This window comes from Sinocyclocheilus grahami, unplaced genomic scaffold (assembly GCF_001515645.1).
Source record: "Sinocyclocheilus grahami isolate Dianchi unplaced genomic scaffold, SAMN03320097.WGS_v1.1 scaffold159.1, whole genome shotgun sequence".
NCBI lineage: Eukaryota > Metazoa > Chordata > Actinopteri > Cypriniformes > Cyprinidae > Sinocyclocheilus > Sinocyclocheilus grahami.
The window spans coordinates 928,897-941,670 of NW_015505338.1; the positions used below are offsets into that span (position 1 = coordinate 928,897).

Below are 12,774 nucleotides of genomic sequence, written 5' to 3' on the forward strand. Positions count from 1 at the left end.
TACCATGATGAAGTGAATTTTGCAATGTTTTTGTACCTCAATCCTACTGCACCTTTTCCTGCACCATTTCCATCTTCAACCTGCTGGTACGTACAAATGAAACATCAAATCAAACCTCCATGGATTTTGGTTTACTGATAAATCTATAAAGGCTAAATGGAAGCATCAAAATACAAGTTACGATCACACCCACAAATACATCCATACATAACCTCCTACGTGGCAAAACAATTCTGGGGTTGTGAGACTTAAGGAGGTACTGCGTTACACAGATCTTGCACACTACTCATACTGACCAGCCGTGACTATGCCACACCTTTATTATTGCAAATGTCACTTTTGAATTCTAAACCTAAAAACAAATGTGTAAAACACAAATCAGAAAAAAAGAATACTATTACATAGGACATTTTCCCCGACAATACAGTCCATTATTTATATTTTGTAAGCTTAAAGCAAACTTAAAGAAAACCAGCTAAGAAAAAGACCCATGAGGAAAAGCTATATAATGAATCAATTACCAAGACTAAAGTTTTACAAATTGCAATACACTATATATTTGTTTTTAATAAACAATTTGAGGCTGTATCAAAAACTTTGTAAAAAATTAGATTGTGATTTTATCAATCTTTTTATTTTTTATTTTTTTCTAGTTTTCTGATGATTTTGTAAATAAAAACCAGTTGTTCACTCCTATTCCAGGTCTTGCTCAAGGATTTTTTTTTTTATTATTACCATTACTATATATAAAAAATAATCACCCCTCATCTAAAACAAAAAGTAATATTTTCCTCATTTCTTTTTTTGTTTTAGTTTTTTTTTACCATATCTGATTTACACACGTTTGGACTATACAATTATATCCACAGGCAGATTATGTACAGAAGACACTTGCTGCGATACCACCAAGGCAAAATATGGCATTCAACTGCAAATATATGTATAATTATGACATGACATTTAATAAACAATACCGTTGTGTAGAGGATGGGTCACCATTATCAAAATCTTCAGTCTTTATTTTGAATTATTTCGAGTGGATCCAAGGCATATACTCCATTATCATCACTGAAATGTGTATATATATAAAACAAAGAAACTACAAATCATCTGAAACCCGAGCTTGTTCTGATTAAATCAAGTCTTTGAAATTGAGAAATCCGTCTCAATAACGGTCAGTAGCTTGAGTCTAACTGGTGAAACATTATATTGGTGGTTTTGACTTGAGGGTGCTGAACATGGTTCCTGCTGTCTTATGAGAGAATTAAGGATGCGAAGACCCCGTCAACCTGTACAACCAATTAAATCACAAGATTTCTTCATGGCCTATGGGAAATATAATTAAGTGAGATCAATAACAGGCTCTGGCCTGTCAGGTCAAAAAGCAGAATCTGCATAGACTCAATCTCACTCATGAGATTACCGCCTCCAAAAGTTTCACATGGCTGGCAAGAAACTATATAGCACAGATCTCAAGTCAGAACACACACGGTGACATGTTCACTCAGTGATTTAATATGTTTTTAGCATTTTTGAGGGGTGGAAAATAGTGTTTATCGCAGTGTAATACTTATTAAAAACATTAAAAAAAAAAGTAATAAAATATACAATAACAATTAAAGATGATCGAGCATAACTTTCAAATATACAGTGGATTAAACAAATCTTTCATTTTGGCTACCTGTTCTTGTAGTGATTTAACTAGACATGTGAAGAACAATAAAAACAGTTTAATTTTGTGTTAAAAGGCAAAACCATAATGCATCCCGACATCCCACGGAACTGTCTGCATGGCTGTCCAAGTCCCTCAAGGCCATTCTTTTTTTCCCCTTCTGTTATTGAATTTCTCTATGAAACCTTTTGCACCTGCAGTCAGCTTTATTGTCCGCTTACATTATTCAAGATTAACGAATTCAGAAGATAGAAAGAGTGCTGTTAGCCAAGGAGTTTTGATTCGGAGTAAGAAAAATGTGAAACAAAAAACAAAGAAAATCTAAATCAAAACAAAACCAATAATTAGTCAAAAAAGCCCATCTAGACACAAAAGTGCCAGGACTGGAGAGTACATCCCCAACAGTTTAGCAATAACCAGAGTAGTCAGAGGCTGAGGTTGTTTTCGCTGTCCTTTGCAGACTATCCACTTTCCCCACCCTCCCACATCTCCTTAAGAGTCCAGTTTAACAAAATCATCCCATCACATTCAAACCTCAAACCCCAATTTGCAGCACCCCCCTTCTAAAAATCCCATAATGCAAAGAAACAACACACTGGTGTGGAACTACAAAAGTTCCACATCCTCCTGCTCCAGAGGGTTCAGCAAACATTAGGGTGGCACGTAAGGGGGTGGAGATCTGTACGGGGTCATGTTCTTGGGGCGGGATCCTTTACCCTCCATTGGCGTAGAGAAGGGTGGTGGTGGTTGGTAGGGAGGGGCATTGGGATCCTCATCGTGTAGAGGTGTGTACTCTCCCAAAAGGTCCTGGTTCAGAGGTGTTGTCTCTGGACTAGCCATGTTGGGATACTCTGGTGGAGGAAGCGGAGGCTTTTCCTCTTGAAGGATAAGGGGCATGCTGGAAGATGGGGGCGGCTTAGAGTCATCAAGCTCATCCGCAAAAATAATGGGCACTCCTTTCTTGATGAAAGTTGCTTGGTCTTCGATGGTCAGCTTGCCCTTGCGCTTCTTGCGATAGCAAATCATGGCAATGATTCCCGCTATCAGCAAAATTGCTGCAACCACCACTGCCGGTATGACGGTGTGAAGATACACATCATCATTGCTCTGTCTTCCAGCGCCCACAGCGGGAGTAACCGGAGAGATGGTCGGATCTGGGATCTCACCTAACGGGACAAACATGTAGTTGCGACAGCTTGCTGTGCCTCTGACAGTGATATTTAAGGCCTTGAAATCTGGTTCCATAACATGCATGAATTGTGGTGAGGGTCTACCCTCATTATTAGAGATTCTTCTGGTCAGCTGCTGTATTTGCTCTTTTGGGCAGGGGTTTTGCTGAAGGCTGTTGTTGGTCCATTCCACTATGATAGACCCCTTCATGATGTTTTTTAGTGTAACGGTGCTACTGTTGCGATCACCGAAAGACTGGGCCAGTTTCTTGACGAGAAGGATCTTCTTGTGAATGTCATTGGTGACTGTACGTGCATCCCCTTCGAACACAGCAGTAAACAACACCGGTGACTTAACACTGTTTCCCCATCGATTGACACGGACCTCAAAGGCATCTATTGCATAGAGACCTCCTTTGTCAGTTGCCTGCATGAAATACTCATGCTTTCCTTCATGCTCCTGGTCTGGTAATCCATAGAGCAACTGGCTTGTGCTATTGAACTGTATCCAGGAATCATCTCCAACCACATCATTGCCCTTGCGCAAGGTGAGTCTCAACTTATCGGTAGTTCCATCCTCTTTGTCGAAAAACGTATCAGATGGAACCTTCACCTCAAAGTAGGTGCCAACGTAGGCATTCACCTGGTCAATTGGGTTTCGCAGCTGGGGTTTTATATTGCCTTCAATTAGGATAACGGGGGGTGTTGTGCGCCTTGGTGGCTTGGTTGTGGTGGTCTTGGGTTCTCTTGGTATCGGAGTTGTCTTGGGTTTCTTTCCAGGTCTTTTTGTTGGTTTCCTGGTTGTGGGTGTTGTTGGGGTGACAGAGGCCCCAACATACACAGGCCTGGTCATGGTGGGCTGGATGACGATTGTGCTGGTGGAGTCTATTACTCGTGTTGGCTGAGGGGGGCCTAAGGTTGGAGTGTAGGCAATGGGATCTCGGTTTCGAATGGTAGGTTTTACAGGAAGTGGCACAGGACCACGAACAGGCGGGGCAGAACTGTCTGAGGTAGGAGCAATAGAAGGAGAAGTCGGTGTGGGAACGATACGGATGGGGGGCTCAGGGTAAGTTGTTGGGGGGAGTAATGAGGGAATGGGAGTGGGGGTGTTGTTGAGCTGCCTTCGCACCCTTTTAGGTACATGGGGCTTTTTGTTAGCGATATGCCACCCAACGACTGGATATCCCAACTGTGCGGACATGGTTCCCTCTTTTGCTGGAACCTGAACACTACTGATATCAGGAATGCTGCTTTGATCCAGACTGCAGCCAAGTTTCCAGGACAAAAGGGCTCCGTTTTCAACCACCTTCTTGGCATTTCCCGGTCCTGCCATGAAAGCAGACATGTCAAACAAACGGTTGTTGACCACAGGCAAAATCTTCATGTGCTGAAGCCCCATGCCAGAAAACTTCTTCATGTTAGCAAGTAGTTCCACCCTCTGCTTCGAGCACATCTTTGTGAGGTCAGCATCCAGAATGACGGTAAGGACAGTGACAGGCTCCTCATTGCCACAGATGAAAGGTTGGACATCATTGCTGGCTGACTGTTGAATTGTAAGCTGAAAAGGGTCAGTATCCACATGCTCCTCTGGGTGCACCTCAATGGAGAACACATCTGGGCTTTGGGAGACTTGGCTCTCATTGGAAACAGAAACAGATATGTAGTGAACACCCTTGTCTGTCTCTAGAGGAAGGCCTTGAAGTGTGCCACTCTCTGCATCCCAATGCAACCATGCTGGGAGCACATCCTTGCTTGCTTCTGTGATCTGTAAAACAGGAGGAGAAATAACGATTACCGCAACAATGACTTGCATCTGAAATGTAACAAGACAAATGAGCTTACAGTGATGCCAGATATGCACTGCCAAGTCAAACACTTTTGAAAAGTTGAAAGTAAATCCCACTTTATAATGTGATTAATATCCATTCCAAATCACATGAATCAAAGCTGTCTTTGACACATCATTTTTAGTTTTTGTATTCAGTCTTTCCTGGTTGTGAGCAAAAAGTCAGTATCTTGAAATTCATTAAGACAGGAGGAGTAAAGACTATAATGAACGAGTGCTCACAGAGTGGCATAGAGCTCCCTGCGGCATGAGATACTCCACCAGCTGGAGAGCCGTTCAATGATCGCTCAGTCAAAAATAACCAATAATGAATCAATGGCATTGAGATGATCCATTAACACAAACAAGCCTCTTTGCAAATACAAAAATACACCCTTTGCTTCCAGCCCCTTAATTTGATTGTTAATAAATCCTGGTTCATACATTATGTAAAGCCAGTGCTCATGGGTTGGGTCATTAAAACTCAAACCAGTGCACAGCAGTCACTAAGGGAGTGAGGGCATCAGCAGCTGGGTTTTTTATTTCAATTGACAGCCTTCAAAGCTTTAGACACAAAAATGCACCAGCACCACACCCCTCTCTGCCTTTCGCAATCTTGCTTTTGAATGTTCCCATCAACCAGTCAGAGCATGTGTGCGAGTTTGATTGTGAACCTATTTGATCGCTTAGAGAGACATAAATTATTCAGGTGGGAGTCTAATTATAGACTGATCTATAGTCTTGTTGATTGATAGTGTGTTTGAAACATCAACACTGCTTCACTTCAAATGGTATGTGGCTTGCACAGAACAGTGGTATTTTAACGGATGCAAAATTACAATTCTGTTATCATTTACACAGCCGGAGCGCTCAAATTTAATTTGCTTCCACATATTTAAACATGGCACCATCAGAGGGACCATAACCTGTAAAGTGAAATGGCAGTTCGGTTACTTCCTCACACTAAGCTATAAAATAGCTTATATATAAAAAGCTTCAATGTAACATGGTCTACTTTTACGGTGCTGTTTTCCTGTCCTGATGTCCATCTCAATTAATTCATATTGTATGGAAAAGTGCAGCATGAACATTCTGCTAAACATCTCTTTTTGTGCTCCACAAATGAAAGAATGCCAATCTGGAATGACATTAGAGTGTAAAAAAAATGGGAAAGTTTTTATATTTTGGGGTGAATTATTCTTTTAAAACACAGAAATGGGCCACATCTATCAATTACAGAATGTGTCAAATAGGCATGGGCTGGTATGAGATTGACGGTATGATAACCTTAAGCAAAACATATCATGGTTTCACGGTATTGTCGTTACAGCTCTAAAATGTGTTATTTTTAAATGACTGGGTAAAAAAAAGAAAGAAAAAAAAAGTTTTCAGCTGAACACAACATATTTTGTTTTTGAGCAACATACAGAATATTAGGAACAGTAGAATGTTTATTTTTCTTTAATTTGTTTCCTAAAAAGAAGAAAAATAAAGACTGACATCTTTATTTAACCTAAATCTGTAATTACAGTTATTTAAATGTAGTTATATAATTCATATACATATCATTTATATCATTTCACATCATTTAGTTATATAATTTCATATACATAATTTGATTTAATAATAACCCAATTTGAAGCAAAAACAGAATGTTCTGTTCTGACTAGCTTTGTGAAATTATACTACATGCCTGAACAAGCAAACAGCAAAAGCTCTGAATGAGATGCAGATTCACTCTCTGACAGCAGGAGGCGCTTCTGGAACACCAGATACAGCTTTTCCTTGGTTATCGCTGTAAACACAGCAGCTCTGCGCTGAAACACTGCTTTAATAAGAAGTATACAGAGACGATATGAAAAGAAAATACCACGTAAACTTTTCTGAAGACCTCAGAAACACATTCATATAAACCCCCAAATCAATATTGAGGATTTTCTTCCAATAGCTCATGCATCATGAACAGTGAGTGATCTGCCTGCTACAGTATTTTTCTCTGTGCGTCCGTCTTCAGCGTCTCTGGCCTGTGTTAACGGGCGTTTACAGACTTCATATTTTCACATAAATTACATTTTGGAAAACGATTGCATTGCAACGCGGTTTGTGCAAGTCCAGAACAGAGATGAGTTGTTTGCAATAAGACAAAAAGTGGCCGGTTGCCGATCGCGTAAATTCCAGGGGAAGCTCCTTAAGTTCGGCCATCCTACACACACATGACTGACCGCTCACTCGCACCAACAGGAGGAGGGGGGTCGTGTTACTCTTTACCAGTGTTGGGGAAAGTTACTTTTAAAAGTAATGCATTACAATATTGCGTTACTCCATAAAAAAGTAACTAATTACGCTACTTAGTTACTTTTTATGTAAAGTAATGCATTACGTTACTTTTGCGTAACTTTTTAAATCTGGACAGGGCTTGCTTGTTTGTTTTTAAAATAAAAAAAGTTCTATACACTGCATTCAACCTGAAGGATTCCTACACTTTCAGTCTTTGAGGAGACATGAAAAATAGCGCATACCGCTGGAATGGTATAAAGGAAAATATTAGCAGTTTTGAAACCGTGAAATTTTCAAATCGCGGTATACCTTGAAACCGTTAATCGGCCCATGCCTAGTGTCAAACTACGATAAATTCTGGAATCATCCTTCAATTAGAGAATTGATTCTGCACTGCCACTGAATCTATATTTACGTTTCACCTCATTATCTGTAAAAAAACCCCACTGCTAATAGATATACAGCATTGGCAAAAATTACCTTACATATTCTGTTTATAGTCATACTGAAACCATCCCTGCAATGAAACATATGGCACAGATGGCATGTGTCTACATTCTGTTGCCTCTTCAGACCTTGCTTTAGAACAAAACTGAAGGTTAAGGCAAGTCTTCAATGCTGCCTTCTGAAACTAGAGCATCAGTGGCAAAACGCACACACACACACGCTGACATTCAGGGAACCACATAGTTTCCATAGTGATGATTCATGCAACCCACACTAAAAACAGTATAACTTCTGCCAAAGGCATGCTTCTCTTGACTTAAGTGAAGAAAGCAAGGAAAGACAGAAACGAGAGAGAATGTCAACAACAAGAATATTAGCGAGTTGTTTTTTCTTTCATATTTCAGTTGCTGCGGCAAGCCTGTCGGGATGCTTCTGAATGGCACATGTAGAAAACCTGATTCCCCTCCCTCGCAAAAAATTCCTTCTCCATATCCCACAGTCACGAAACCAAGGGACCAACTAGGAACTAGTGCTGTGTTCAATACGACAATGTATAGTCAAAGAGATTTGACGATACGAGTATCGATACAGCTGTCTCAGTATCGATATTGTGGCATGTGTAGCAGTGGACCGTGCTTAATTTGAAATGAATACAAGAACAACGTTTAAAATAGAGTAGAAAAGTGTGAGGTTTCTAAAAAAAATAATGAATAGAGCATAATATATAGGCTACAAAAGGGTTTAATATGGCTGCAGAGGAACACAACCGGGGTTGCCTGATATAAAGAGACGTAAACCCCGAAACAGAGCTTCCCACTTGCACAATACGGAAATATCTACCAAGTATGCTACTTATCTTTGTCAACCTGGCAACCATGTGCTCTCTCTTCACTGTGGATAAATGCGCTTGCTTTCTGAAAACACCAGTAAGCTTGCAGTTTAGCGATCTCCACCTCTATATTCTATTCTCAGAAAAGTGTAATTCATCAAGTGTTCATTTATGAGAGAGAGAGGCGCTGTATAAGTATGAATTACCACCGTTTTGCCGCATTTCTCTATTAACAGTGAAGCTGTGGCTTTAATTCCTTTAGAAACAATGATGTTACCAGCTCCTTGTTGAGAAAGATAATGTAGCTCTTGAGCAATTAAGCTATTGATAAGTTGATAAAATTGCGGGGCAGCGCTAAAAAGTGTGAATAATCTGTGAGTGACGGAGCATGTGTGTGCTTAGATACAGTGAAGACCGCACATTAGTTTAGAATTCTTCTAATTTTTATTTTTTAAATGTAGAGAGTGTTCAATGCAAATATGATTTTTTTAATATATTAGAATGAGTACATTACAATATAAATTTATTAGAATGAGTACATTATTTATGGGTTTAAAAACAAGATGCAAACAATCAGAATATTGTACCTGGTGGGGAGTGCCCAATGTAAACATGAAACATATGCTATTACCTATATTGTACTGTGGTACAGTTATGGAGGCCCTTCATAATGCAGAGGTCAACTGCCTGCTCTGCCAATAGTTAGAAATGGCACTATAGTATGCAGTGTTTAATAAACGGCTGTTTTACTAAATTCTGCTGAGGTGAAATTCAGTGCAGTCCTGTATCGTGATATGTATCGTATTGAGGCATCTGTATCGTGATGTGTATCGTATCGTGACTTTGCTGGTGATACACAGCCCTACTAGGAACCTAAAAATTTTAATTCGGTCATCATTTAGCTACTCACTCTCATGTCGTTTTAAACCTTTTTCAAAATAAAAGGTTATGTGAAGCAAAATGAGAGCCCATTTCAGTCACCTTTCACTGAATCTTTTTCCATACAAGGAATGTGAATGGCGACTGTCAGTCTTTAACATTCTGCCGAACTTTTAAAGCTGTTGTGCGCCACAGGAGAAAGAAAGTCAAGCAGGTGTGGAGCAACATAAAAGTGAGCATCTGATGACCATTTTCATTTTGGATGAACCATCCCTTTAACAACCCTTAGGACCTCTGTGATAGGGTTGTAATAGCAAAATCTAAAAAGGTCTGATGAGAAGAATAAACTTTTCCCCACTGAAATGAAGGAATTACACGGATAAATCGAAACTCCCTTCGTTGTGGGTCGAATAAAGCCGCCCATTGTTAGGGCACGCTTACGGGGGAGTCTGCAGGAAGAAAAGATCCCATTGTTGGGATATGAAGACAGCTGAAAAGATAAGATTCATAGTTCTGAAGGAGTAGGCTCAGGCATGTCTTTGTGATATTAGAGAGAGAGACGGAGACAAAGGGGAAAATTTGAAGAGGGATAGCCCTTATTTTGGCCAAGCAGATGTTTACAAGAAATGACTAACCCATTTACTTTGGTTAAACATTCATGCAACTCCACTCATCTCAGTCTCTGAATACATTTGCACGCTTCTTTAAATAAAGGCCCAACACATTTTGAGGAACAAAGTATTTGCACTTCTAATTTGGAGAAAGAATGATCTTTGAAAATAACCCACTTTTACCTAGGGAAAACGGCAGGCATTTTTCAGTGGACTGTGGGACATGACCCATTTTTATGCCGAAAATTACAAATGAAATGTGGGGTGTGTTCAGGTCACTTGAGAGAGAGGGATTTACAAAATGTGCGACTGAGCAGGCCGTCTAGCAGAAATCAAAACAGGCTTCAAGTGGCCAATGGCAGTCCATTTCTTCAACCTTCATCTGGGTAAATGAAAGTTATCAAATGAATACTGATTCTGCATGCTGACATTTTTTAGACGGAAAGAAAAGGAAACAGAATAAAGGCTCACAGGGAGAGCAGCTGTTTGTTTATAATAAAACTTTAAATTGCTATTCGGTGAGGAGGGAATGTCAGCTTTTGATCCATGCTGCGAAACAAGCATGAACAAAGGAGAAAACCGTAAACGTGCAGAGGGAAAAAAAAATGCAGTGAAGATAAAACTCATGAATGGCAAGCAGTATTCTTCATCGTGGATTGGTATCGAAACACGGACATGTTATGAAAGAGCGAAAATTACAGCTCTTCTGGCCTTGTCATTCATGGCGGACAGGTGGAGAAGGGTATATGCAGTAACTTGACATTTGAATTCAACATAGGATCCATTTGATAGGACATCTGCAAAATAAGGAGCCTGAAGAAAGAGGGATAAATGCTAAAAGAGGGGCTTATTTATGGTGTAAATCCACAGAGCTCCATTTCCTGAAACAATCACAAGGAGAACAGTCAAGGACACTTAACTAGTCAACCCCTAACTGCCCTCTAGCGGACATAACAGGAACCGCAACGTTGATTCATTCACACAAGCCATGGGCTGTGTGCTCAGTTCCCATTGTTTCCAAACCCACCTAAAATGAGGACTTACAGGACCTCGTTTCTGAAAACGAAAGGCTGCATCAAGACTGCTGAAAGGCCAGTGGTGCAGCAGAGTAATTCTAGCCTGCGATGACACCGGCACCGCAAAAGCTGGTTGCTATGCAGACAGTATCATAACAAATAAAGACGAATATGCATCCATGAGACCCAAACGGTGCGATCTTGAGTTACATCTGTCTCCCCACCGACATACAGTGACTCATATTTCCAAAGCCATTTTATTATCAGCTGCAGGAATACAACTTTTCCACTGCCTCACTGCTGAGTCTAATTAGGTTTCAGTGCCAGTCTTTGTGCTGAAAAAGGGAGGGGCTGGGGAGAAGACGAAGAATCCTGCCGTCACGGACGAGTGTGAAGGAGCAGGAGGAGAGGAATACAGAGAAATGAAAGGACAAGGGAAAGAGAAGCTCGCTGAATCGTTTAAACAGAATTGACATTAGCAGCGACTATACATCTGCCTCCATATCTTAAAATGATTGAGCAATCGTCAATTGGCTTTGACATTTAAGACTTGAGCTTTGTGCTTTTTTTTTTAATTTATGTTCAAAACAGGACAAGGGGATGTTAAGATGAGCTTAGCTCTTCTCTCTTTTAAGCGTATCCCCTTGGTTCCTTTTGATAAAATGGAAGCAAGAAATGTAAAAGCATAAAGTAGGTCAGTGACTTCAAAAGGATCTTTTTGCACAGTAGGTTATTTATGAAGATCTGAGGGTCCGAGCATTTCGTGGAAATCATACTGATGGGTCTTGTGTGAACAGAGGGCTTTGGACTTGACTGACTCAACAAGACACTACAGAATAAGTGGTAAAGACCAACTGCAATACTTTATGCCAAGAAGAATTAAAATAAAATGTCATAATCAATTGAAATATTAAGTGCAAACAAGAGATTATAGTTATATAATTATATTATAGTATAGTGTCATTAATGTGAAAATTAAAATAAATTAATTTTTTTAATATATATACAGTGGGTACGGAAAGTATTCAGACCCCCTTAAATTTTTCACTCTTTGTTATATTGCAGCCATTTGCTAAAATCATTTAAGTTATTTTTTTTCCTCAATGTACACACAGCACCCCATATTGACAGAAAAACACAGAATTGTTGACATTTTTGCAGATTTATTAAAAAAGAAAACCTGAAATATCACATGGTCCTAAGTATTCAGACCCTTTGCTCAGTATTTAGTAGAAACACCCTTTTGATCTAATACAGCCATGAGTCTTTTTGGGAAAGATGCAACAAGTTTTTCACACCTGGATTTGGGGATCCTCTGCCATTCCTCCTTGCAGATCCTCTCCAGTTCTGTCAGGTTGGATGGTAAACGTTGGTGGACAGCCATTTTTAGGTCTCTCCAGAGATGCTCAATTGGGTTTAAGTCAGGGCTCTGGCTGGGCCACTCAAGAACAGTCACAGAGTTGTTGTGAAGCCACTCCTTCGTTATTTTAGCTGTGTGCGTAGGGCCATTGTCTTGTTGGAAGGTAAACCTTCGGCCCAGTCTGAGGTCCTGAGCACTCTGGAGAAGGTTTTCGTCCAGGATATCCCTGTACTTGGCCGCATTCATCTTTCCCTCAATTGCAACCAGTCGTCCTGTCCCTGCAGCTGAAAAACACCCCCACAGCATGATGCTGCCACCACCATGCTTCACTGTTGGGACTGTATTGGACAAGTGATGAGCAGTGCCTGGTTTTCTCCACACATACCGCTTAGAATTAAGGCCAAAAAGTTCTATCTTGGTCTCATCAGACCAGAGAATCTTATTCAGGTGTTTTTTAGCAAACTCCATGCAGGCTTTCATGTGTCTTGCACTGAGGAGAGGCTTCCGTCAGGCCACTCTGCCATAAAGCCCCGACTGGTGGAGGGCTGCAGTGATGGTTGACTTTCTACAACTTTCTCCCATCTCCCGACTGCATCTCTGGAGCTCAGCCACAGTGATCTTTGGGTTCTTCTTTACCTCCCTCACCAAGGCGCTTCTCCCCCGATAGCTCAGTTTGACCGGACGGCCAG

General features: G+C 40.5%; 1 protein-coding gene across 2 annotated transcripts in view; it reads right to left on the minus strand.

Annotated features, from left to right (window-relative positions):
• Nucleotides 1-1,121: 1,121 nt before the first annotated feature.
• LOC107592827 (dystroglycan-like) overlaps nt 1,122-12,774 on the minus strand; it is a 44,894-nt gene continuing 33,241 nt past the window's right edge. For both annotated transcript variants that reach the window (XM_016282382.1, XM_016282380.1), the window contains exon 3: nt 1,122-4,606. In XM_016282382.1, coding sequence (XP_016137868.1) covers nt 2,324-4,606 — 2,283 coding nt within the window. In that variant the 3' untranslated portion in view covers nt 1,122-2,323. The remainder of the gene's footprint in view (nt 4,607-12,774) is intronic.